At 42.5% G+C, this 24,421-nt stretch overlaps 1 protein-coding gene across 1 annotated transcript in view; it reads left to right on the forward strand.

Annotated features, from left to right (window-relative positions):
• Positions 1 to 271: 271 nt before the first annotated feature.
• FER1L5 (fer-1 like family member 5) overlaps positions 272 to 24,421 on the forward strand; it is a gene marked incomplete at both ends in the record, with an annotated part of 90,807 nt that continues 66,657 nt past the window's right edge. Inside the window, 12 exons of the mRNA XM_083368855.1 lie at positions 272 to 313; positions 2,661 to 2,752; positions 5,549 to 5,657; positions 9,663 to 9,770; positions 11,364 to 11,492; positions 13,873 to 13,935; positions 16,469 to 16,519; positions 17,301 to 17,331; positions 18,607 to 18,722; positions 19,899 to 20,022; positions 21,111 to 21,208; positions 22,414 to 22,482. Of these exons, the coding sequence (XP_083224981.1) occupies positions 272 to 313; positions 2,661 to 2,752; positions 5,549 to 5,657; positions 9,663 to 9,770; positions 11,364 to 11,492; positions 13,873 to 13,935; positions 16,469 to 16,519; positions 17,301 to 17,331; positions 18,607 to 18,722; positions 19,899 to 20,022; positions 21,111 to 21,208; positions 22,414 to 22,482 (1,032 nt within the window). The remainder of the gene's footprint in view (positions 314 to 2,660; positions 2,753 to 5,548; positions 5,658 to 9,662; positions 9,771 to 11,363; positions 11,493 to 13,872; positions 13,936 to 16,468; positions 16,520 to 17,300; positions 17,332 to 18,606; positions 18,723 to 19,898; positions 20,023 to 21,110; positions 21,209 to 22,413; positions 22,483 to 24,421) is intronic.

Genomic DNA, 24,421 nt, shown 5'->3' on the forward strand with positions numbered 1-24,421 from the left:
CCTTTCTTTATGCTTTGTGACATCAGATTTCCTTAGTTCCACTTCCAGAATCGTTTGCACTGGACCTTCTGAAGAAGATTTCAAGTGGATCCTAGAGTGGAGATGTGGAGATGATGCGAGGTCTTCAATAGTCACAGACCACTGGGCTCCAGAAGGAGAGAGAGTCGTGAAAAGGACCTTTGCTCAGCAATATATTCTGGAGAGAAAAACAGCCGAGTAGAACTAAAGATGCTGCATATTATTATTCTGTCGGCTCATGTGTCTCCCGAACATGCAATTCAGCCCAACACATTTGTGGTTGGCACCTTCAGAGGTAAAGCCGTATCTGAATCCCATCCGTTTTTACATATCATAATCATAATAGTAAAGTTGGAAGGGACCTTGGAGGTCATCTAGTCCAACCCCCTGCTCAGGCAGGAAACCCTATACCATTTTGGACAAATGGCTGTCCAGTCTCTTCTTAAAAACTTTCAGTGTTGGAGCATTCACCACTTCTGGAGGCAGGTTGTTCCGCTGGTGAATTGTTCTAACTGTCGGGAAGTTTCTTCTTAGCTGTAGGTTAAAATAGATTCCTCTTATGCCCACACCCTACTTTTGGGGAGCTTAGAAAGCCAATTTGCTTGTGTTTTCAGTAAAAATTCTATCTGGTTGTGAATGCAAATTGGGGAAATGCCAAAGAGGATAAAAAAATTCAGAAAATAGGAAACTCCTGCTTCTATGGATAGCGGGGGAAGTATGCAAATAGATCCTACTTGCATTTTGCAAAATTTGCACTAATTGTATCAGCATAGTGATGATACATACCCTCCTCCAAAGGGCCACCCTTTATTTCAGAAAACTGCCTTTAATATTTATTGTTTAAATAATTAAGTATTTATTTTCTTGGTTTTGCTCTTGATTTTCCTTTTGTAAAGCAAAGTAACAAACGTTTTTTTAATCCTTATGATCAACTTTCGGATTTGTCCCTTTTTCAGATTTGTCCCCTTTCCCCCCCAAGAAAATATGTTCACTCTGCAAAGTTCTTTTTGTTGTCTCAGCTTGACTGCTAATAGTCCATCATTCAGAAATAACTGCACATTGTTTGTAGAATATCCCACATTTAACACTCTATCAAGTTGTAAGAACACCTACTATCAGAATGAGTAAAGGTAATTAGGCCAAATTAAGGAATACAGTATTTCCCAGACTGCTGTTTTTTGGATTATCAGACTACAACTCCCATAGTCCCCAGCTAAATCATGTCAGATAGCTCCATTAATGCAATCACTTCTTGAGCTAACTATGCCCTATTCTGCTACAGCAGAGGTCTCCAAACCTGGCAACGGTAAGACTTCTTGACTTCAACTCCCAGGATTCCCTAGCCATCATGTTCCTCTGACTGAGGAATTCTGGGAGTTGAAGTCCACAAGTCTTAAAGCTGCCTAGTTTGGAGATCCCTGTCCTATAGCAATGTTTCTCAACCTCAGCAACTTTAAGATACGTGGACTTCAACAACCAAAATTCCTCAGCCAGCATGGCAGGGGAATTCTGGGAACTGAAATCTAATACATTTTAAAGTTGTTGAAGTTGAGGAACATTGTGCTAACAGTAATCAGGTTGGCAACTGGCGTTACCTTATTGTTTTAATACAGGCCAAATTTTAAAAAGTGACTAGTAGATTTCCTATCAATTTCCACCATGAAAGTTTATTGGCCACTGGGTAAACTATCATCAGTCGCTGACTCCAGTGTGGACCAGTGGGGGCAGGTTGATGGAAGTTTTGGATTCAGAGATCCTCCATGGCTATGACCTATCAGTCAGTTTTATTCTGAATGTGGGTCTAGTGCTTTTCTGAAACTCAGAACTTTTGAGTACCACAGATTGCCCACTTTTTATCAGGTCACTGCAGAATTCAGAGGTTTTATTAAGTGTAGATTTTACACCTATCTGTTACTGATTTTGATGTGTCTGGTCTACTTCTGCCCCAGGCATAAACATTTCCAGATTTTGCTTGCAAGCTCATCATCTCTGTTTGGAAGTTGGCATAACTGGAACCCCATCAGCATTTCTGGTACAGGTGGCCTGACCTGAGGCCCCCCAAAATTGTAGTAGGTGTATCCCAGAGGTCCATCTGCTCCTGGAAAAAGGAGATGGCTGCTTTTGAAAGAACATAGCGATCGATCAATCAGCCATGCTATTCATGTGCTCTGTCAGAGCTATGCTTGTAAGAGGCAAAACATCAGGAAACGGCTGGAATTAATTCAAAGGATTTATTTTTTTTAGGCATTGAAAGGAGCACAAGAGTTGTGCAGAAGGACCAGAATCCAATTTGGAATGAGGTAAAACTAAACAAGGAAGTTAAGAAATGTCCCGGAAAAAAGATCCCAGCAAACCATTTTTTTTTTACTGTTGCTTTGAAGGTTCTCTGCATATACCATAAAGTTGACAGAACTGGAGCTAGGATCAATGAAGTCTATATTTTTCCTAAACTCCTTAATCCTGGTGACAGTCTCAGTTTTTGAGTTCGTTTTGAGAAGTAGATAAATACCTTGTAGTTATGGACAGACAGCCGGAAGAATCTTTGATGGTCTTGCATGCTGTGAATTTGTGCAGAACAACAAGAGCGAATGACTGGCCTTCAAATGTTGCGTTGTTGATTATTCTTTGTGTTTGCCCTGCAGACCTTGCTGTGGTATCTGGATGAGGAGCTTCTGGACAACAGTTCTTTTGCCACAGTTAAACTCCTTGAATGGGGCACGAAAATTCAAAACAGGTGAATCATGGAAAGAAGGATCTGTATAATTAGGTTGTCCGACATGGGGACAAATCTGCTGTTTAACCACAGCCAGCTTCTTCCTTGTTTCAGCCCAAAGAGTGCTGTCCAGTTCACTTCCTTTCATTGCAGGCAAAACCTTCCAGAATAGCACTTTACAATGCTTTGGTAAGGCCACACCTGGAATACTGCATCCAGTTTTGGTCACCACAATGTAAAAAAGATGTCGAGACTCTAGAAAGGGTACAGAGAAGACCAACAAAGATGATTAGGGGACTGGAGGCTAAAATATATAGGGAACGGTTGCTGGAATTGGGTATGTGTAGTTGAACGAAGAGAAGGGTGAGGGGTGACGTGATAGCAGTGTTCCAATATCTCAGGGGCTGCCACAAAGAAGAGGGAGTCAAGCTATTCTCCAAGGCACCTGAAGGCAGGACAAGAAGCAACGGATGGAAACTAATCAAGGAGAGAAGCAACCTAGAACTAAGGAGAAACTTCCTGACAGTTAGAACAATTAACCAGTGGAACAACCTGCCTCCAGAGGTGGTGAATGCTCCAACACTGGAGGTTTTTAAGAAGAGACTGGACAGCCATTTGCCTGAAATGGTATAAGGTTTCCTGCCTGAGCAGGGGGTTGGACTAGATGACCTCCAAGGTCCCTTCCAACTTTATTATTATTATTATTATTATTATTATTATTATTATTATTATTATTATTATTATTATTATTATTATTATTATTATTATTATTATCAGAATAACAGAGTTGGAAGGGACCTTAGAGGTCTTCTAGTCCAACCCGCTGCACAAGCAAGAGACCCTATACCATTTCAGACAAGAGAAAAACCTAAAAACCTCCAGTGATGGAGCATCCACAACTTCTAGTGGCAAGCCATCCCCCTGATTAATTGTTCTAACTGTCAGGAAAATTCTCCTTATTTCTAGGTTGGTCCTCTCCTTGAATAATATTTTCTGTGTTAAAATAGAATAGAGCTGGAAGGGACCTTGGAGGTCTTCTAGTCCAGCCCCCCCCCCCCCCGCTTAAGCAGAAGAACCTACACCATCTCAGACAGGTGATTGTATAGTCTTTTCTTTAAAATCTCCAGTGATGGAGTGCCCACAATTTCTGGAGGCAAGTTGTTCCACTGGTTAATTGTCCTCACTGTCAGGAATTTTCTCCTTAATTCCAGGTTGATTTTCTCCTTGATCAGTTTCCAACCATTGTTTCTCATCCTTCCCTTGGTGCTCTGGTGAACAACCTGACCCCCCTCTGCCTTGTTGCAGCCCCTCAGATACTGGAACACTGCTAAGGTCAAATAGAACATAGAATAACAGGTTGGGGGTCTTCTAGTCCAACCCCCTGCTTGAACAGGAGACCTTATACCTGGTTTGGCCAGATGGAGAAATGGGATCTAAAGGTGTGCATTGATTAATCCATTGCATTTTTTTCTTTTAAAAGCCTATATTCGCTCACAAAAGCGAAACCTCTTAAAAGCCAGAATGTCAAAATTTAAAAGTCAGTTCAAGGGATAAGCAGGACAGGTCTTCGGTGGAGATTTTTCAGCTTAAATCCTCAAGTTGCCTTTTGTGCACAGCAGTCTTCAGCTACTTGAGCTGCGCATATAAACTAGCTGAAAATGAAGTTCCTTAAGAAATCTCTTTCTTGATCACGACCCTTATCTGTTTTGGCTACACTGGAAGACCTGATGTTCTGTTCAGAGCATGATCTCCATACACTTCTTATAATTCTTGTCAATTTCACCAGAAAAGATTTTTAAAAAGAGGAAGAAGAGACTCCGCGGCGAACTTGTAAAAGAAAATTACTCAGTTTTTCACTAGTCAAGCAGTAGACATGGAAATAAGATGTACAGCAGACCAGGATGAAATGATAATGAAAAACAATGACCTGAAATGAGGGGTCCTTTTTCCCGTAATGCATAGCAGCCAACTGGATTAGAGGGGAAAATGCCTATATAGAAATGAAGTTCAGCGGGCAAGTTGTCAACCCCACTCCAGCCAATGCAGATCAGAAAAATCTACTTTTGATTCTCTGGTTGTGTGGAACAGCCTCCTTTAGATGTTAGTCTCCTTTGGTCTTGATGTATCACTATTTCACAGTGTTTTGTTCCCTTCAGTCTGCTGTCTACAACCCTTCTTCTTGGCTTGTTAGATTTATGTGCAAAGAGTCATTTAAATGGGCGACTACCCAGCTAGGGGATATTCAGTCAAGATCCATGTTAAGATAGGAACTTGAGTTGGGAGCATAACCCCCTCATTCTCCAAAGTCCAACAAAATCTATCTGATTAGTGAATTCAGTTTATCTCTAAATAATTACTCTTGACACCCATACTAGCTTCCCTCACAAGCTCTTTGTTCTCAGAGTTGCTGGGTGATGAGTAGCATATTATGGTTGGTTGCAGAGTCAGCCAGAGGTTTAGACTGGATTTGACACGTTTCTCCACCTATTGAGTGTTATTTTTTCATAGAATTATGGGGCTGGAAGGGATCTTGGAGATCTTTTAGTCCTTGTCCAAGGCAGGTGTCCTTATTCCATCCCAGACAATGGGTTGTCTTTTCTTGAAAACCTCCAGCGATGGAGTACCCAAAACTCTGGGAGGCAAGCTGTTCCATTGACTAATTGTGATTGCTGTGAAGAAGTTTGTCCTTAAGTTCCTTCTTCCTCCTAAGAAGTCACATCATTCTTCCTCCTAATCCAATTAACCCTGTGGTTGCTACCAGTAACCTCTCTTTTTTCAAAGCTGCTTCCTGACGTTTCCACTTCTCCCCAACTTTAGTGATTTTGGCAGTGCAGATATATCCTTAGGAGGAGCAGCTGAAAAACCAAATGTTATGATTATAAAGAAGAATCAAAGCCTGCGGAATAAGAGTCTGCAGCCAACCGGGGTAAGTCAGGAAGGAAATAAAAATGATGTATTAAATTTGAAGTGCTTTGCTGTGAACTGCGATGAAGACTGGATGTTCACCAACTGTTGTGATTCAGGGTCAGCCTGTGGGTTCGGCAGTTGGGTCGGACGACTCAGAGGAGGAGGAGGGGGGTGTTGAAGAGCTTGCTGAGGGGATTGGACAGCTTGATGAGAGCCCCCAGCCAGGCCCCTCTCATCTGGTCACGATGCAGACCCAGCTGTGTGAGCCTGACAGCGTGGATGAAGATGACCCACAGCTGGCCCTGTTCAAGGACGCCCGACGCAGGAGGCAGTCAGTCAGGAGTAAACAGAGGAAGACAATGGGGCACCTCGGAAGGAGGCACAGAGAGGCCACGCCCTGAACTGTATTTAAGGGGAATGCGTGGGAGGGCTGGTTTGCTGAAGGCAACCGCTTGGATTGTTCCTGCTTCTTAGCTCGTGTTTTATGGTTGGTGTCTTGTCTTGCTCTGTTTTATGTGAATAAATTTGGCAGGCGTAATTCCAGCCTCTTGCCGTTTGTAAAGGGGTTGTCCCTGCTTTTGCTGCAGGGCCGGTAGCAGGCTGGTACAGAACACCAACACTGTGGTAATCTCAGAATAAAGATGTTGAAGTATTTCCTTGAATGCTTCAGGTTCAGTTTTCTGCCTTTTATTAGTGGAATTCAGCCTCTCTTCAGTGCTGCTAAAAATTATTTTCCCTATCAATATCAATACAAGCAGGAAACTTTTAATCAACTGTGAAACCATGTATTTTATTAAATTTATATACTGCCCTATTCCCGTAGGACTCAGGGCGGTTTACAGGGAAGATTAAAAGCATAACATACAAAAATTAAAATCAGTTAAAACAATTAATTAAATCAAGTCCCCAAAATTTAAAACTAAAACCCAATAAAAAATTAAAACCCCTCAGCCTGGGCCAGACAGCTCGAAGAGCCACGTTTTCAGGTCCCGGTGAAATGAGCGAAGGTCGGGGGCAGTCCTAAGTTCCGTGGGGAGTTGGTTCCATAGGGCCGGCGTGCCCACAGAGAACACCCTTCCCCTGGGAATAACCCGCTGGCATTCCTTAACCGGCGGTATCCTGAGGAGGCCCTCCCTGTGGGAGCGCACTGGACGAAGGGAACTTGATGCCGGCAGCAGGTGTTCCCTCAGATATCCCGGAGCCAAGCCATTTAGGGCTTTATAGGTCATCACCAGCACCTTGAATCTCACCTATTAAAGCAGAAGGTTGTCTTCACATTTGCATGAAAAGGGGGTTTGCCCCACCCCCCAAAAAAGGTTGGTTTTTCTCATCCTATAGAAATCTATTCGTAAGTGGGGATAGATACCATACTTTAAAAAGAAAAACACAGCCAGATTTTCTTTTTACCTATGCATAAATTAAGAAGAGTTCTTCTGATTTCATGCTTCCAGTGCTCCATAACTCTAAAAATCTGCTTTTCACCACCGGAAACTAAAATGGTTGCACACAGAAGAAAACATGATTTAAAGAAATTGAGTAAGTATTGGGTATTTATTTTGGGGGACTAACGTATGTTTTGCTTGGAATTTGCACTGATTTTAATTTCTAATTCCTTGTCTGGACTGTTTTGAGCTCTTCATGTTTAGAAAAAAGTTGTTGTTGTTGTTAGTTGCGAAGTCATGTCTGACCCCTCGCAACCCCATGGACAACATTCCTCCAGGCCTTCCTGTCCTCTACCACCTTCTGGAGTCCATTTAGGCTCACGCCTCCTGCTTCAGTAACTCCATCCAGCCACCTCATTCTCTGTCGTCCCCTTCTTCTCTTGCCCTCAAACTTTCCCAGCATTAGGCTCTTCTCCAGTGAGTCCTTCCTTCTCATTAGGTTGCCAAAGTATTTTAGTTTTAGCTTAAGGATCTGGCCTTCTAAAGAGCAGTCAGGGTTGATCTCCTCTAGGACTGACCGGTTTGATCGCCTTGCAGCCCAATGGACTTGTAGGAGTCTTCTCCAGCACCATAGTTCAAAGGCCTCAATTCTTTGGCACTCAGCCTTTCTTATGGTCCAACTTTCACAGCCATACATTGCAACTGGGAAGACCATAGCCTTGACTATACGCACTTTTGTTCGCAGGGTGACGTCTCTGCTTTTTAGTGTGCTGTTTAGATTTGCCATGGCTTTCCTCCTGAGGAACAAGCGTCTTTTAATTTCTTGGCTGTAGTCCCTGTCTGTGGTGATCTTGGAGCCCAGGAAAATGAAATCTGTCACTACCGCCATTTCTTCCCCATCTATTTGCCCAGAAAAAATAGGTGTTTTGTAACAAAAAGAGATACGGGTAAAATCTGTGTATTCCTGTTAATGAATTGGAGTAACAAAAAAAATCAAATCAAAACTTTTTATTATGATCATAGATCAGAGAGGTGTTTGGGGTTAGGGTTAGCATAAGCCCTGAGAGGGCTAGAATAAGCAAGGTCCGATCCTCTTAGAGATATGAAGACCCATATCTTCCCTTTACAATCTAAAAAAGAACTCCCCCACAAAATTAGGTTTTCCTAAAGTTTCAAAATTAGTTTTTTCCCTTTCTGAATTATTCTCATTTTTACCAGGCCATTTTTACACACAAACTAAGGTTGAAAATAAAGAAATATCAAAATATCTATATGGGGAAAGAAGTCACCTGAGAGAAGTCATTGCATATGCAGCATACATAAAAAAGGCAACGCTTCAAATGTGAATTTGTGGCTGCCATCTTTATTTTTATTTTATTTTTTGTCCCTCCCCTGCAGGTAATCCTCTGAGGAGAAATAAATCACTCAGGAAATGAAAGGATTCTTTGGTTTTGGAATAACACTATTCTGGAGAAAGTAACAATAGGCTAGAATGGCGACACAGATGAAAAAACAAACCAAGATTTGGGGGGACAGTTGAGAGATACCCTAACACCAATGAGATATCAATAACATGAAAGTCACAAATTTGCTGCTTTTCCCAAAAGGAGATTTTTCCCCCCCTCCTTTTCGAGTTATTCTTGACAAACTGTTAAAGGTAGTCAAGACTTGCAACCTTTTGTTTAGTGACTGTTGGAAGTTACGAAGGCTCTGAAAAAAAGAGACGACCATTTTTCATACTTATGACTGTGGCAGCATCCCCCATGGTCACATGACCAAAATTCAGGCACTTGGCAACTGACTCAGATCTATGACCGTTGCAGTGCCCCAGGATCATGTGATCCCCTTTTGCAACTTTCTGACAAACAAAGTCACTGGGGAAGCCAGAGTCACTTAATGATCAGGTTACCAAACTAACAACGGCATGGATTCATTTAACAAGGGTGCCAAGAAGAGTCATAACATGGGACAAAACTCACTTAACTGTCTGATTTAGCAATGGAAATTTTGGGCACAATTGTGGTCATAAGTCAAGGACTACCTATAGTATACCACACCCACTCCTGTATATTTGAACTTTTTTTTTCCCCAAGAGGAAAGATTCCTGTGCATTTGCGGCTGAATGTAGGGGTCAGTGTGAAGTCCCTGAGCATTCACACTCGACATGGTCTATTGGTGAAGGGTGCTGGATTAACTCTAGGGCAGGGGTAGGCAACCTTGGCTCTTTTATGACTCATGGACTTCAACTCCCAGAATTCCTGAGCCAGCATGGCTCAGCTTGGAATCCTCTCCGTTTTCCCTCAGCATGGTTGGCTCAGGAATTCTGGGAGTTGAAGTCCATGAGTCATAAAAGAGCCAAGGTTGCCTACCCCTGCTCTAGGGAGACCCAGGTTTTAGACTGCCTTTAACCACAGAGGTTCCCTGGAGGACTTTGACCATTCTTCTTTGAAGAGTTATAATTTGGAGAAAAGTAGGAGGAGGTAGTGCTGTATATGCTGCCTTGATCTTTCAAAGGAAAAGTGAGAAATAATTCTAATAAATAAATATGTGAGAGCTTAAGAAGAATGTCCCAGATAAATGCCAAGTGTTGATAATGGTGCTTCTTGCCCTCTTCCACAGTCTGTTGCCCCTTCTTTGCCAAGGCTTCTAGCATAGAAGAATTTACTCTGAAAGAAACCGAGGGGGCTCATGTGCCAGCTCCAACATCAACCACCATGAAAGAGCTTTCCAACAAGAAGCAACTGTTCCAGGTAACACAACAGCTCACTCAGCTCTTGATACTTGAAAGAAAGAAATACATTGAGAGGACTGGTGATTTTTCAGCAGATGTCATTTCTGTTGTAATTCTTGTAAATGGAAATGGATGTCCTATCACTTAAGAGAATAACAGAGTTGGAAGGGAACTTGGAGGTCTTCTAGTTCAACCCCTGCTCAGTGCTGGAGCACCCACACCTTCTGAAGGAAAGTTGTTCCATTGGTTAATTGTTCTGCCAGGAAATTTCTTCTTAATTCCAGGTTGCTTCTCCCCTTGATTAGTTTCCATCCGTTGCTTCTTGTCCTGCTTTCAGGTGCTTTGGAGAATAGCTTGAATCCCTCTTCTTTGGGGCAGCCCCTGAGATATTGGAAGACTGCTATCATTTTACCCCTACTCCTAATTTTAATTAAATTAAATCCTTTTCATTAAAGCATGAAGACTTTCATTAATCAATAAATAACTATTTATTATTCCCAATGTTCCAGAAATGTACTAACTCTTTAGGACCCACGTATTAAACCTACAAGAGCTAATCTTCAAAAATCTGAACAATAAATAGATGACTGCAAAATGGTCACGTTTCCTGTATCTCTTCAGAGAAATCTCATGGTCATCCCGATTTTTACAGACCATGTCTGGTGGTGCTAAACTGGAATAACACATTCCTGGAAAAATGAACATTTCTGTTTTCCTCAAGAAAAAAAAACACAGTTCCTGCCACCAGATCATCCCATTTTCATGCTACTGGCCACTTGCACACAAAGCTGGATAACCAGTGGTGGGATTCAAATATGTGAACAACCAGTTCTCTGTGTGGGTGCCACTTCCAGAAGTCCATTGTGGGCCTGGGCAACAAAAAATTAGCTACCGGTTCTGCTGAAGTGGTGCAAACTGGTTGAATCCCACCACTGTCGATAACCCATAAAAGTTCCTAAACCATTTGGACAAACTTCATCAGAACATGAAATGGTGCATCTTCTGAGAATGCTTGTGTTGTGATTCCATGCCAGCCTGCGATCCCAGCAGCTGAGTCCAGGAAATCAGGAGGAGGAGGAGGGGCCTGGGGAGCTGTCAGAGGAAGCTACAGGACTTACAAAGTGAGGAAGAACCTGTCCCCTCCACTCATGATCAAGCTGAGAGCCAGCTGTGCTGGGAGTCTGTCGGGCTTGGAGGAAGCACAGCTGGAAGACCTCAGACGCTCGTAAACGCAGACAGGTCACACGAGTAGGACAGAGGGAGGCAATGGGGTGGCTCCAGGGGAGAAGGAGAAAGCCGTGAGAAGCCACACCTTGGGGGCTGCGTAACAAAAAGTGAATGTGTGGGCAGGGCTGGTTGCTGGAGGCAACTGTTTGCAAAGAACTTCTGTGTCAAGAGATGATGTTCTGTTTATTTTACCAGTGAGTTATTTCCTGTTTTGGCTCATGCTCCATTTTGTTTTGTGAACAAGGTCTGCACCTCAAATAAAAAGGGGCTTATTTTTCCAGTCTACTGTTAAAAGAGGGGTTGCCTTGTGAAGTAGCAAGGGCATACGTAGGCTGGGAAACAACAGCTTGCACGATGGGACCGACCAGCCATTTCTCGCTTGCAGGTGCGAGTTGTAATCATTGAATGTCGACAACTGCAAGAAAACAACGTCAAACCAGTGGTGAAAGTAACTATTGGAGATTATACATTCCGGACAAGAATCAGACGTGGAAACAATCCATATTATAATGAGGTTAGCATTCAGGAGATTATTTTCTGGGATTTGAAGATTTTTCACAAGCATTTTATTCTGTTAGGAAAAAGACTAAGCTAATTAATATTCAGTGAATTGAACTGTAGCTCCAGGATCCCAAAGGTGCTTTTTCAAGAGTCAACTGGACTTTCTTGTTTTTCGTTGAAGACGTCTTGCTTCTCATCCAAGAAGCTTCTTCAGCTCTTGGATGAGAAGTGAAACGTCTTCAAAATAAAACAAGCTAGTCCAGTTGCTTCGTGAAAAAGCTCCTTTGAGGTAACTATAACCTTGATGACTGAGAATCTCCATAGACATGGAGCTCCAGGAATTGGTGGTCACCAAGAACAGAGCTGGATTTAAGGGTATCTATACCTCTTTTTCTTTTTAAGCAGTACTTAAGGTTTGAATTTGCAGAAGGAGGAAACATTATGTATGTCAGACATATGAATTGATAAAATTCATATATATTTTTATTTATTTATTTTAATTCCATTTATATCCCGCCCTTCTCCGAAGACTCAGGGCGGCGGCTTACAAGCTTAGCAGTGTATATATATATATATATATATATATATATATATATATATATATATATATATATATATATATATATATATAAAGGTAAAGGTCCCCCGCACATGCGTGCTAGTCGTTTCCAACTCTAGGGGCCGGTGCTCATCTCCGTTTCAAAGCCGAAAAGCCAGCGCTTGTCCGAGGACGTCTCCGTGGTCATGTGGCCGGCATGACTAGACGCCAAAGGCGCACGGAACGCTGTTACCTTCCCACCGTAGTGGTCCCTATTTTTCTACTTGCATTTTTATGTGCTTTTGAACTGCTAGGTTGGCAGAAGCTGGGATGAGTAACAGGCGCTCACTCTGTTATGCGGCACTCGGGATTCGACCCGCCAAACTGCCGACCTTCTGATCGACAGGCTCAGCGTCCTCACCCACTGAGCCACCGCGTCCCTAGTATATATATAAAGCAAGATTCCACTCCAACGTTCTTTTTCTATAGTTGCTTTAAAAAAACCGGAAGATTCCATAAACACCACAAATACCTACATTCGTATCTCATTTTTTACTACAATTAACGGTAATAATATAAGCCAAGGTTCACTAGTAAACCTACTTGTTATCAGAATGGTGCACCGTCCACTTGACTTTGCAATATAAATTCCACTTCAGATGCGGAAGAAGGGGAGTGTGCTTTGTGACACTGTGCTGCACATTTCATTGCCAAACCTCCCCTATGAACTATAATGAATATAAGGAAGGCTTTCCCTAATTCATTTAACATCAGTTTACAAAACTTTTAAAAAATGTCAATCACCCTGCTTTCTAATATGTCATTTTTCCTTCCTCCCTTCCCTTCCTTTCCCTTCCCTCTCGTCTTCCTTCCTTCCTTCCTTCCTTCCTTCCTTCCTTCCTTCCTTCCCTTTCCTTTCCTTTTCCTTTCCTTTCCCCTCCCTCCCTTCCTTCCTTGCTTTCCTTTTCCCTCCCTTCTTTCCTTCCTTCCTTTCCCCTTCATTCTTTCCTTCCTTCCTTCCTTCCTTCCTTCCTTCCTTTCCTTTCCCCTTCCTTTCCTTTCCTTTCCTTTCCTTTCCTTTCCTTTCCTTTCCTTTCCTTTCCTTTCATTTCCTTTCCTTTCCCCTTCCTTCCTTCCTCAACTCTTAAATGTCTCTGAGCAGCTGAATAAATATATTTCATGAAAGAAACAACACAAATACCGTAAAATTTCAGAAAGACACATTTGAGAAGATATATTTAAACTCTCTACTAAACGATAGCTAGGAGGAGTAGGTTTTTCCACAACATAGGCCAACCATGTAACTCAGTGTGGCAGCCATCACTTGTGGTCAGTCAACAAAACGTTGCGTTCCCCAAATGGTCAGGATATGTGGAAAATCGCCTTACATCTAATCTATCTCTTGGCTTCTGCAATTCAATATCGTCTTTAGTAACAACAGAATGATTTTCTATGATATCCAATCTTTAACAATTTTATCCAGAGAGGTTTACGATTAAACCCAATTTTTAATCAGGTGTGCTTAGATGTTTTCTAACGCTCATCTGCACACATGTAATAAACCTAATGAGAAAAAAACTTGTTATACAGAGCACTTAAATTGAAAGAAAAATAATATTTTAAGAAAATGAACGGACTGGGAATCAATGTCCACATCCTTGCTTTTCAGTATTGTTCTGTTTCTGCTACGCAACTTTTGTTGGAGAAAAAAAGTGCCTTCTAAAAATGGTGCTTGCTTTTTAATGACTAAAATCATGTTTCTGCTTTCAAATAGTCATCAAAGGCCAATCTAAAGTCCATTCTTATGTACAACTGCAAGAAAATAACATTAAACTTTGGTTTCCTTATCCTGTAGACCTTCGTCCAAAATTTCAATGAGACGCCTCTTCGACTTTTTGATCAGTTCATTACCATACAGGTAAGCAAGCAAACTCTGTTCCTCATGCCCTTTTTTGGACATCTGAATTCCATTATGGATCCTGTGTTTCCTTCCTGGAAAAGATAATGAAATATTTGTCCTGACTGGGATGAAGCTGCATTGGAGCAGCAGAAACACTAAAAATGGAATCCAAGGACAGCCATCTTGAGCCCAACAGAACTGCAGATGGGACAAGGGCAACAAATTACAAATTAGCATCCAGATGTTACTCCAACTATCTGGAAATGAAGGTGGGTGGAATAACCCTGGATTTTATCAGCACGACACTTTCAGTGTAAAAATCCTTAATTGCTTCCCAACAGAGCAGCACAAAACAACCCATGCATAGGACAATTACATTGAAAACCAGCTTTATGGAAGGAACAAAACAGATGCAGCTGAATTAGAATCCTTTTACTAATTTGATGCAGTAGAATGCAGTGCAGAGTTGCAGATGGGAAAGTTTAACGTCAGGGACAAGGAACCAAGAATGACATGATGATTTACTTAGAGTAGTTCCTTTATTGTTGCTTACCTATAGACTGGAATCTTGCCAGACTGAAGCACAGTCCCCATAACAATTACAGGTAGTCCATGACTTACAACCATTTGTTTAGTGACCGCTCAAAGTTTCAAGGGCACTGAAAAAAGTGGTTTATTTTTCACAATTATTACTGTTGCAGCATCCCCATGGACACATGACCAAATTTGGATACTTGGCAACTGGCATGTATTTATGATGGTTGCAGTGCCCCGGGGTCATGTGATAACCTTTTGCAACGTTCTGACAACAAAGTCAATGGGAAACCAAGTTCACGTAACATCTGTGTTGCTAAGTTAATAACTGCAGTGATTTGTTTAACAGCTGTGGCAAGAAAGGTTGCAAAATGGGCAAAATTTACTTAACAACTGTCTTGCTCAGCAGCAAAACTTTTGGGTTCAATTGAGGTGGTAAGTTGAGGACTACCTATAGATACACCCTGTGAAAGTCTAGGGATGGTCCATTCTGGGCCTCTTCCTGTATACTAAGGATTCCAGACTGTTTTGCCTCCCACTTTTCCTACACTCTGCATCACATCCCGCCCCGTTTAGGACATTACGGTGCACATATTTTGCAAAAGGGAAACCATTTTAGAGAGCCAATGTTCCTTTGTTTCGTGTGGCTTTTGTTGTTCTTGTATTGTCTCTTTTTAAATGTGTTTTAACCATCCAGAGTCACTGGACATTGGGTGGCCTATAAATTTAATAGATTATTTGTCAGGTTTCAAAGCACAGTTTTGTTGGTGCAACAAATATTATTCCTCAGCATACCAAAGAACCTGCAGGGGTGTGGAGGGGATATGTTTGGAATGCAGACTTCAAAGATTAAGAAGCCAGACCGTGAGACTCAAGGCCGTTACACCAGGTGTCTGGCCAGACCTAGAGATGCTTTCTCATAACAATATTTTTCTACTTGATAGGGCAATGTGACCAGGCCCAGAGGGAGGAGGGAGAATTCAATGTTTTTACTATATGGGTTTGGGAGGGGTCTTGCCAGAGCTGGTTTTGCTTTCATTAGTGCTGAAGTGATGTACTCAATAAAGTTTTACATTAAGAGATCGAAATGTCTCAAAGGTGTTTGCTTGGTCAGAACCTTGACATTATTATAGATTGTTACACGGTCAGCCAGATATTCAGACTGGATATGGCATTTTTCTCCATGTATCAAGTCTTTCCAAAGGACCTGGGATAGACAGGTGTTGATGATAACAACAACAACAACAACAATAAGGTTGGAATTGCAGGATGGAAGCTGTACTAAATAAAGCTAACTCAGCTACTCCTCCAAAGAAACCAGAACTCTTGAAACAGGCATTGTTTCAAAAGGAGCTTTTATTGAGAGACAGTGATGGCAAGAGAGCAAAGCAAGGTCTAAAGGTTTCCCATGCAAATTGCTACATTAAAATAGTCATTTCAAAACCCCACCCCAGAGCCCAATTATTCAGTTCATGTCCTGCTAATCCACAGATGTAAAGTTGCTATGGGAACCAGAGCTGATAAGGGACGATTCCCAGGTGCTTCACCGGATCTCGGATCTTGCAATGGTCTGGAGATAAGGCAGATAGCCCCTGGCACATTCTATTCCCCTCTTCACACCCAAAGAGATACATCAAAAGTTCAAAGGAACAAAACAGAGGAAGTGTACATCCACAAGCCCCCCTCCCAGCAGAGAAAACCTTCCTCCCACACTAGAATAGCAGAGCCTCAAAAGAAGGAAATGAAGGGGTTTCTGACAGTCTTTTGCAATTTACTGAGGGTGATTTTGTCAATGCTGATGATGTTCAAGGGGTGCTCCAGTTGTTTTGGGATTGCTCCCAAGGTGCCTGTTACTATTGGTGCTACTTTTGCTTCATTTTGCCACAGTTGTTCTACTTCTATTTGCAGGCCTTTGTAGTTTGATATCTTCTCCAGTTCTTTCTCTTCTATTCTGCGGTCCCCCTATTATTATAATAAGAAAGTTTTATAATGGGAATTTCTACTTGATCTTAAACAGGTGCTGAACTCTCGAGCTGTCAGAGCAGATGCATTCATTGGTGTCTTCAAGGTGAGCAACTGCTACTTGACTGCTGACCAGATTTACAAACTTGGTAGACTTCTAGATTTGTTAACAATGCTTAATCAATGCTTTCTGCTCTACTGTCTTACCTATTATCCTAACATCAGGTCAATTATTTTTCCTGTTTAATCTGTCAATGAAACATTTAGTCTGTCAACCAAACATGGAAACTAATCAAGCAGAGAAGCAATCTAGCACTAAGGAGAAATTTCCTAACAGTGAGAACAATTAATCAGTGGAACGACTTGCCTCCAGAAGTTGTGGGTCCTCCGTCACTGGAAGTTGATGAGATTTGACTGAAATGGTATAGGGTTTCCTGCCTGAGCAGGGGGCTAGACTAGAAGACCTCCAAGGTTCCTTCCAACTATGTTATTCTGTTATTTTATCTTCTTCCCCCATCCTGCCCCCAGAAACACCCAATACCACAAAATAGCTAATGTTGATCTTCCTAAGTCTGGGGAAAGTCAGATAGGAGCAAAAGAACACAAACAACTTCTGCCTTTTTTATATGCAGTAGCATTCTTTTAAAAAAAAGCTACAGCCTCAAGCTTTTATCTTACATCTCAAAACATTTTAAGCCATTTCTGTAAAAACTTCAATTTCAAATTTCAATAAAATTTCAGTCTTCATTTTTAAAAAAAAAAGAAAAGAAAAAGAAAAAATCCAAATGGTACTATTGGAAAATTGTTATCATTTTATATAATGTTTTTGTAGCTCAATTTTTTTCCTTCCTGGGCTATTCCCGTGACTTATGCCATTCTTTTTGCAGATTGAGATGGGGCTTGTATATGACTCTCCAGGTACGTGCGCCATTTTCACCTTATGGAAGGTAGGATGGGGATAGGAGGTTTTCCCTGTCACATGATGTCTATTTGTAGTCCTCTGGAGCAGGGGTCTCCAAACATGGCAACTTTAACACTTGTGGACTTCAATTCCCAGAATTCCCCAGCTAGCATAACTGGCTGGGGAAATCTGGGAGTTGAAGTCCATAAGTTGTAAAGTTGCCAAGTTTGGAAATCTCTGCTCTAGATGTTCTTTCAGTTTGTAAAGACCAACTCTACTTTGAGTTGGAGTAGTGCCCCAAAACCTGTGGCCATCAGCTTTTTTGAAATCAACAGTAGAATGGTTTGCCATTGTCTTCTTCTGAGATTCTCTTTGAACAAGCTGGAGATCTCCCACACTGGATCAGTTCAATTTAGCTTTCAGGTCCAGAAAGGGTCCAGACACCTCCTATGGTTTCTCCTATGTACTTTGTCTTCTCCTGTTGACGGGGGAATGAATACCTTTCCAGATGAAGCATGGCTGCAGGTATCTTAGTTAGAACCCTGAGACCAAGGTAACATTAAAAACACAGGGCACTTTAATTTCTAGTGTGTTGACTTCCCACTGAATTTATTGTCTTAGTTTAAAGAATACCTTTCAAAAAAATGAAATCAGCAGAGAGCTAGGTGGGTAGCATTAGATGTGTCCATACATTAGGGCCAATAAATATTTCCATACCTAAATCAGGACTAGAATTCATGGTCCTTGGAATTTTAATCTAGCGTTTTAACCACTAGACTAAACACAAGAACAGTTTCTGCCAGTCAGGGACCTAGAACTAAGAAGAAACTTCCTGACAGTTAGAACAATCAATCAGTGGAACAACCTGCCTCCAGAAGCTGTGAATGCTCCAACAGTGGAAGTTTTTAAGAAGAGACTGGACAGCCATTTGTCCGAAATGGTATAGGGTTTCCTGCCTGAGCAGGGAGTTGGACTAGATGACCTCCAAGGTCCCTTCCAACTTTATTGTTGTTGTTGTTGTTATGGCAAGTTGTGTCACATGGCTGAATAATCAGTTAGATTTGGCTGTGTGGATATCAGTAGGGTTAACTGAGAACAATTTAGAGCACGGGTGTCAAACTCGCCACATCACATGACGTGTCACGACGTATCGCAACTTTTTTGGCATTGCCAGAGCTGGGGTGGGCGCGGCCTCCACATGATGCAATGGGCCCAAGAGCCGGCAGTTTGACACCCCTGATTTAGAGTGAAGGCAAGTGTGGGTCAGTATATTTGTTATTTCTTTTCTTTAGGTCATGCTTTGATTAACAAATGGTTGAGCCTCTATGATCCAGTGAATCTCAATGCTGGATTTAAGGGCTACGTGAAGGTCACCCTTTGTGTCCTGGGAGCTGGGGATCGTGCACCGGTAAAAATCTTCTTGTTTTAATAAAGTCAGCAATATAAGATCATCATCCAGGATCATTGAGTATGATGCTAGTTATTAAACTGTTACATAAAAATGGAAAGGTAAATGTGTTGGGCAACAGTAAAAATGTTTTATGGGGACGCGGTGGCTCAGTGGGTTAGGACGCTGAGCTTGTCGATCAGAAGGTCGGCACTTTGGTGGGTCAAATCCCGAGTGCCGCGTAACAGAGTGAGCGCCTGTTACTCGTCCCAGCTTCTGCCAACCTAGCAGTTTGAAAGCACGTAAAAAATGCAAGTAGAAAAATAGGGACCACTCCGGTGGGAAGGTAACAGCGTTCCGTGCGCCTTTGACATCTAGTCATGCCGGCCACATGACCACAGAGACGTCCTCGGACAAGCGCTGGCTCTTCGGCTTTGAAACGGAGATGAGCACCAGCCCCTAGAGTTGGAAATGACTAGCACGCATGTGCGGGGGAACCTTTACCTTTTTACCTTTACCTTTAAAAATGTTTATGTGAGGCTGGTATCTTCATTAGACCAAAAAATAGCATGCAGTCGAGGGAGGGAGGGAGGGAGGGTGGGAGGGAGGGAGGAAGGAAGGAAGGAAGGAAGGAAGGAAGGAAGGAAGGAAGGAAGGAAGGAAGGAAGGAAGGAAGGAATATTAATAAAGGTAGCTCTAGTGATCCTGTCGAGTTGATTTTTCTGGTCTGGTCTTCCTGGTGGGATTGACAGGTTCTCATTTGGCCATCAGGCTCACTAAATGACCACTTTGGGCTAATTAAGCAGAATGTTTGATGTTTCACTTAATGATCCTGTCACTTAGCAATGGAATTGCCAATCCTGATTGTGGTTGTTAAGCAAGGACTACCTATATACCTAGTCCAACTTCTTCACCACCACTCTACCTTTTCCTCATGAGCTCGCGGTGACGTTCATAGCTTTTCTTTCTTCTAATTCTCTCCATAACCTCCCTACAAGGTAAGTTGGGCTATAGATAGGGACTCACGGTCCAAAGTCATTAAGGAAATTTCCTTGAATTGAGATAGGATCTTCTGGAACTTGGATCTTCTCCAACACAACTTCACATCAGAAACTAGAACATTCAACTGAGTTTTTGTGGGAGGAGATCCGTGAATCTTGCTTACGGATGGATTGATTCCTTCTCTACTCTCTGTAGGACTTGGACCAGCCAGCAGAGACTGGCGATTTAGAATCCAACCTCCTACAGCTGGCAAGTGTGCCAGCTGCACGCACAGCCTCCCTCCAGCTGTTCATCTACCGAGCAGAAGATGTTCCACAAAGTAGGTGCTCAAGTCAACAAATCATCCCCTTGTTTTACTGAGGAAATTAATGGCACTGCCAAAGACAGGGATCTGGCTGCGGGTGCAAGAATGAAGGGGTGGCAATTCTAGTGTTTCTGACCATGTATGGTTGTTGTGGAACATTCATTCAGCCAGAGAGCCAAAAGAGACGGGAGAGAATTTGCTTCCTGTAGGGAGCAGAGGTCGTAATATCAGGGGTCTTTAGTGCTCTCCGAGCTTGGTTGTTTTTATGCAGACATTTCATTACCCAAACTAGGGAACATCATCAGTGTTAGTGCCGGCCCTGTCAATGGAGTGATCTTGCAGGTTCTACTGCCCCAATGGCAGTTGGTTGGACCATTTACTGTTGTCTTCTTTGGCAGTTCTTGATTGAGCCATTGTTTGCTTCTTGACTGATCACTGCATAGGTCCTAATATCTTGAAATGCAGTTGGTTCCAAAGCATTCGAAAGGAGTGGGAGGTCAACTCTGCCAATTTAACTTTATGAGAAGATTGTATAAATATGTTCTTCTCTAGTCTGGTATCCATTCCTTAAATGGGGTCGAGAATCTATAGTCAACAGAGGCCCTATAGCCACCCAGAAACTCTTTTACAGTCTTGGAGCTGCTCCAGAGAATCCTGGCAGTTGGAAAGGCCGACAAACAAAGTCTCAACCAACTATGGAATTTACAATTACAATTATAATTAATTGTTAATGGTCTCATAATCTATTTCAAATGCGTCTAGTGTCTGCATAGCCACCTTATCTCCCATCTTCCTTCTTTCCATTTTCTATCTCATCCTAGTTTATCATAATATGTTTTTATTAGTTTATCAAACTATAAAATGTAAAGAGAAATTTTTAAAAGTAATAAAAAAACTAGGAGGGGGGAATGGAAAAAGAAAGAAAATATGGTGTAAAGAGAGGAAAGGAAAGGAAGCACCAATTTACAACATCCCAGTTTAAATCCTGCTTCAGACAAGCCACTCTCTGCAAGACATAAGCGGGTTGCTAAAATAAAGTGGGTTGCTAAAAATAAGCCTGTTCCTTACTTTTTAATTAGCCTTTGGCTTGATCTTCTTTGCAGTACAAGATGGCATGGTGGCACCTTTCACAGCATCACCTCTGGATCCCTTCAGCATATCTGTGGACCCTTCTCTGGAAGTTAACTTTGCAGGGAGAGTGGTGGGTGTGGATTAGAAGACATCCAAGGTCCCTTCCAGCTATTCTATTCTATTATTTTTAGGAGACAACTATGTGCTATTAGTAAATGGCATAGTAAGTTTATGACACACTTTAAAACACACACACCAACAACAGTAAATCTCTACTGCAGACCACAGAGTCACATATAGCAATAGCACTTAGGTTTTACAGCCCTCTCTAAGCAGTTCACAGAGTCAGCATACTTTCCCCAACACTCTGGGTCCTCATTTTACTGACCTTAGAAAGATGGAAGGCTGAGTCAAAAATGAGCTGGTCAGGATCAAACTCCTGGCAATGGGCAGAGTCAGCTTGCAATACTGCACTCTAACCAATGCACCACCACACCACAAAAGTATTCACAGAAGCCTCAAAAAAAAATCATCACCTTCCCTTGTATATGCATCACGCACACAGAGAACAAGGAGTCGATCTAGACAGGACAAGAAGCAATGGATGGAAGATCATTAAAGAGACATCCAACCTAGAACGAAGGAGAAATTTCCTGACAGTGAGAACAATTAATCAGTGGAACGGCTTATCACCAGAAGTTGAGAGCGCTCCATCTCTGGAGCTTCTCAAGAGGAGCCTGGACATCCATTTGTCCAAAATGGTATAAGGTCTCCTCCTTGAGCAGGGGGTTGGACTAGATGACCTCCAAGGTCCTTTCCAACTCTATTTATTCTATGTTCTATGTATCCAGTCCCTCCCCCACCCTTGCCGTTTAAGTTAAATGTTTTTAAAATAATGAAGAGAACCTTAGCAACACATTCATATTAAAAATAATCAAGCTCAATAATGGCTATCAAATAGCAGGACTCCAAGTCCTTTACAAAAGAGGAAGCCCAGATAGATGCATAACAAATACATCAGTTCTGCATGTAAGTCAATGAAGCCAACCAGACCTTCATAAATTTTATTAACTCCTTGCCTGCATATATTTACACAAAAGCACATCTATGTTTATCATCTGTGCCCTACTGACAAAAGAAACATTCCCCCTTACCAAAGGCTTTGTGCTTGGTCAGCTGGAGGTGATCCGCGACCATCACAGGTGAGCCAAAATATGCCAACCTGGCCCCTGGGACCTCGATCTCTGATTTAGAAGTCAGGGGGAACATTCTGCTGGATTATGACTTTGCCTGTCTGCTCCTGATTGATTTGCTCTCTTTCTCAATTACGTCCAGCTAAGGACCAAGATCATTTTTGGAGACACCAATCCTGTCTGGAACCAGGTGCTCTGTTTTCCCATGCAGGTAAGCCAGGAAAGGACTGGATGTCACTGACAGCAGGCTAAATTTATCAGTAAGCAGGAGAATGCCCATGAATATACTTCCTTTCTGACTTGGGTCCCTCACTGCTCCATTTATTGGGTCCCATATAAAGGTAAAGGGACACGATGGCTCAGTGGGTTAGGATGCTGAGCCTGTCAATCAGAAGGTCGGCAGTTTGGCGGGTCGAATCCCAAGTGCCGCGTAACAGAGTGAGTGCCTGTTACTTGTCCCAGCTTCTGCCAACCTAGCAGTTCGAAAGCACGTAAAAATGCAAATAGAAAAATAGGGACCACTACGGTGGGAAGGTAACAGCGTTCCGTGTGCCTTTGGCGTCTAGTCATGCCGGCCACATGACCACGGAGACGTCCTTGGACAAGCGCTGGCTCTTCGGCTTTGAAACGGAGATGAGCACCGGCCCCTAGAGTCAGAAATGACTAGCACGCATGTGCGGGGGAACCTTTACCTTTACCTTTATCTTTTATATAAAGGTAACAGAAGTTTGAGAACGAAAGCAGCAAAGCCATGTAGCCCTTGAGTTAGAACCACAATGGAGCCTGCCTGTCATCATTGTGACACATAAGAGTCACGAATGAGGTCACCCAGGTGACCAACCAACCCAATTTTTTCAACCTTTTTTGCGGCAGACATTAAGTAAACACTGCAATCATTGGGCAAATGCCATGGTTGTTCGGCAAATCCGTGGCAAAACCATTGTAAAATCCGATCACGTGACTGCAGCATGCTGCAAACAGCTGTAAATGTGGCTCAGGGCCCAAAGTATGGTCACATGACTGTGAAGGGGTGTCCTGGCCATTAGAACCACAAATCCAGGTCATAACTACCCCAGGAAGGTCAGTTGTAAATTTGAACAGTTACTACATTGAGGACTACCTGTCTTTGCATTCAAATTAAATTCTTTCTTGGTTCTCTCTGAAAATGGTACAAACGCATATATATATTTTTCCCCAAACCTCCAAAGTAAATCAGATATTTTTTCCCCTAGTTTTGTAATTCAGGACTTGTGGTGTTCCAATATTTGAGGAGAAAGTCAACCTATTCTCCAAAACACCTGAGGACAGGTAGTAACAAATGGAAGATGATCAGAGAGCCAACCTGGAACAAAGGAGAAATTCCCTGACACCGATAATTAATTAATCAGTGGAAGAGCTTGCCTCCCCAGGTTGTGGGTGCTCCAACACCAGATGTTTTTAAGGAGAGAGAAGGCAGCCATTTGTCCAGGAGGGTATAGGGTTTCTTTCTTGAGCAGGGGTTGGACTAGAAGATCTCCAAGGTCCCTTTCAGCTCTGTTATTCTCAGGGCTTTTTTTGTCACAGAACACTCAGAATGGAGTTCCGGCACCTTTTTTGGATGGAACCTTGTAGGTTAGGCAAGGCAGGTTGTGTGACTTGTATGAGTTCCGGCACCTTTTTCTTTTACAAAAAAAAAAGCACTGGTGATTCTGTTCTGGGGTTCCCAGTGGAAGACCTGAGAATTCCCAAAATTGTGATTCCCTGGCACCTGGCATTGAGATTAAATCCACAGGGCCCTAAGTATTCTGTACCAGCCTGCTACCGGCCTTGCAGAAAAGTCAGGGACAACCCCTTTACAAACGGCAAGAGGCTGGAATTAAGCCTGCCAAATTTATTAAGATAAAACAGAGCAAAACAAGACACCAACCATGAAACAGGAGCTATGAAACAGGAACTAATCAAGCAGTTGCCTTCAGCAAACCAGCCCTCCCACGCATTCCCCTTTTATACAGTTCGGGGCGTGGCTTCTCTCTGCCTCCTTCCGAGGTGCCCCATTGCCTTCCTCTGTTTACTCCTGATTGACTGCCTCCTGAGTCGGGCGTCCTTGAACAGGGCCAGCTGTGGGTCATCTTCATCCACGCTGTCAGGCTCACACAGCTGGGTCTGCGTCG

This window comes from Vipera ursinii, assembly GCF_947247035.1.
Source record: "Vipera ursinii genome assembly, chromosome: 8".
Classification (NCBI taxonomy): domain Eukaryota; kingdom Metazoa; phylum Chordata; class Lepidosauria; order Squamata; family Viperidae; genus Vipera; species Vipera ursinii.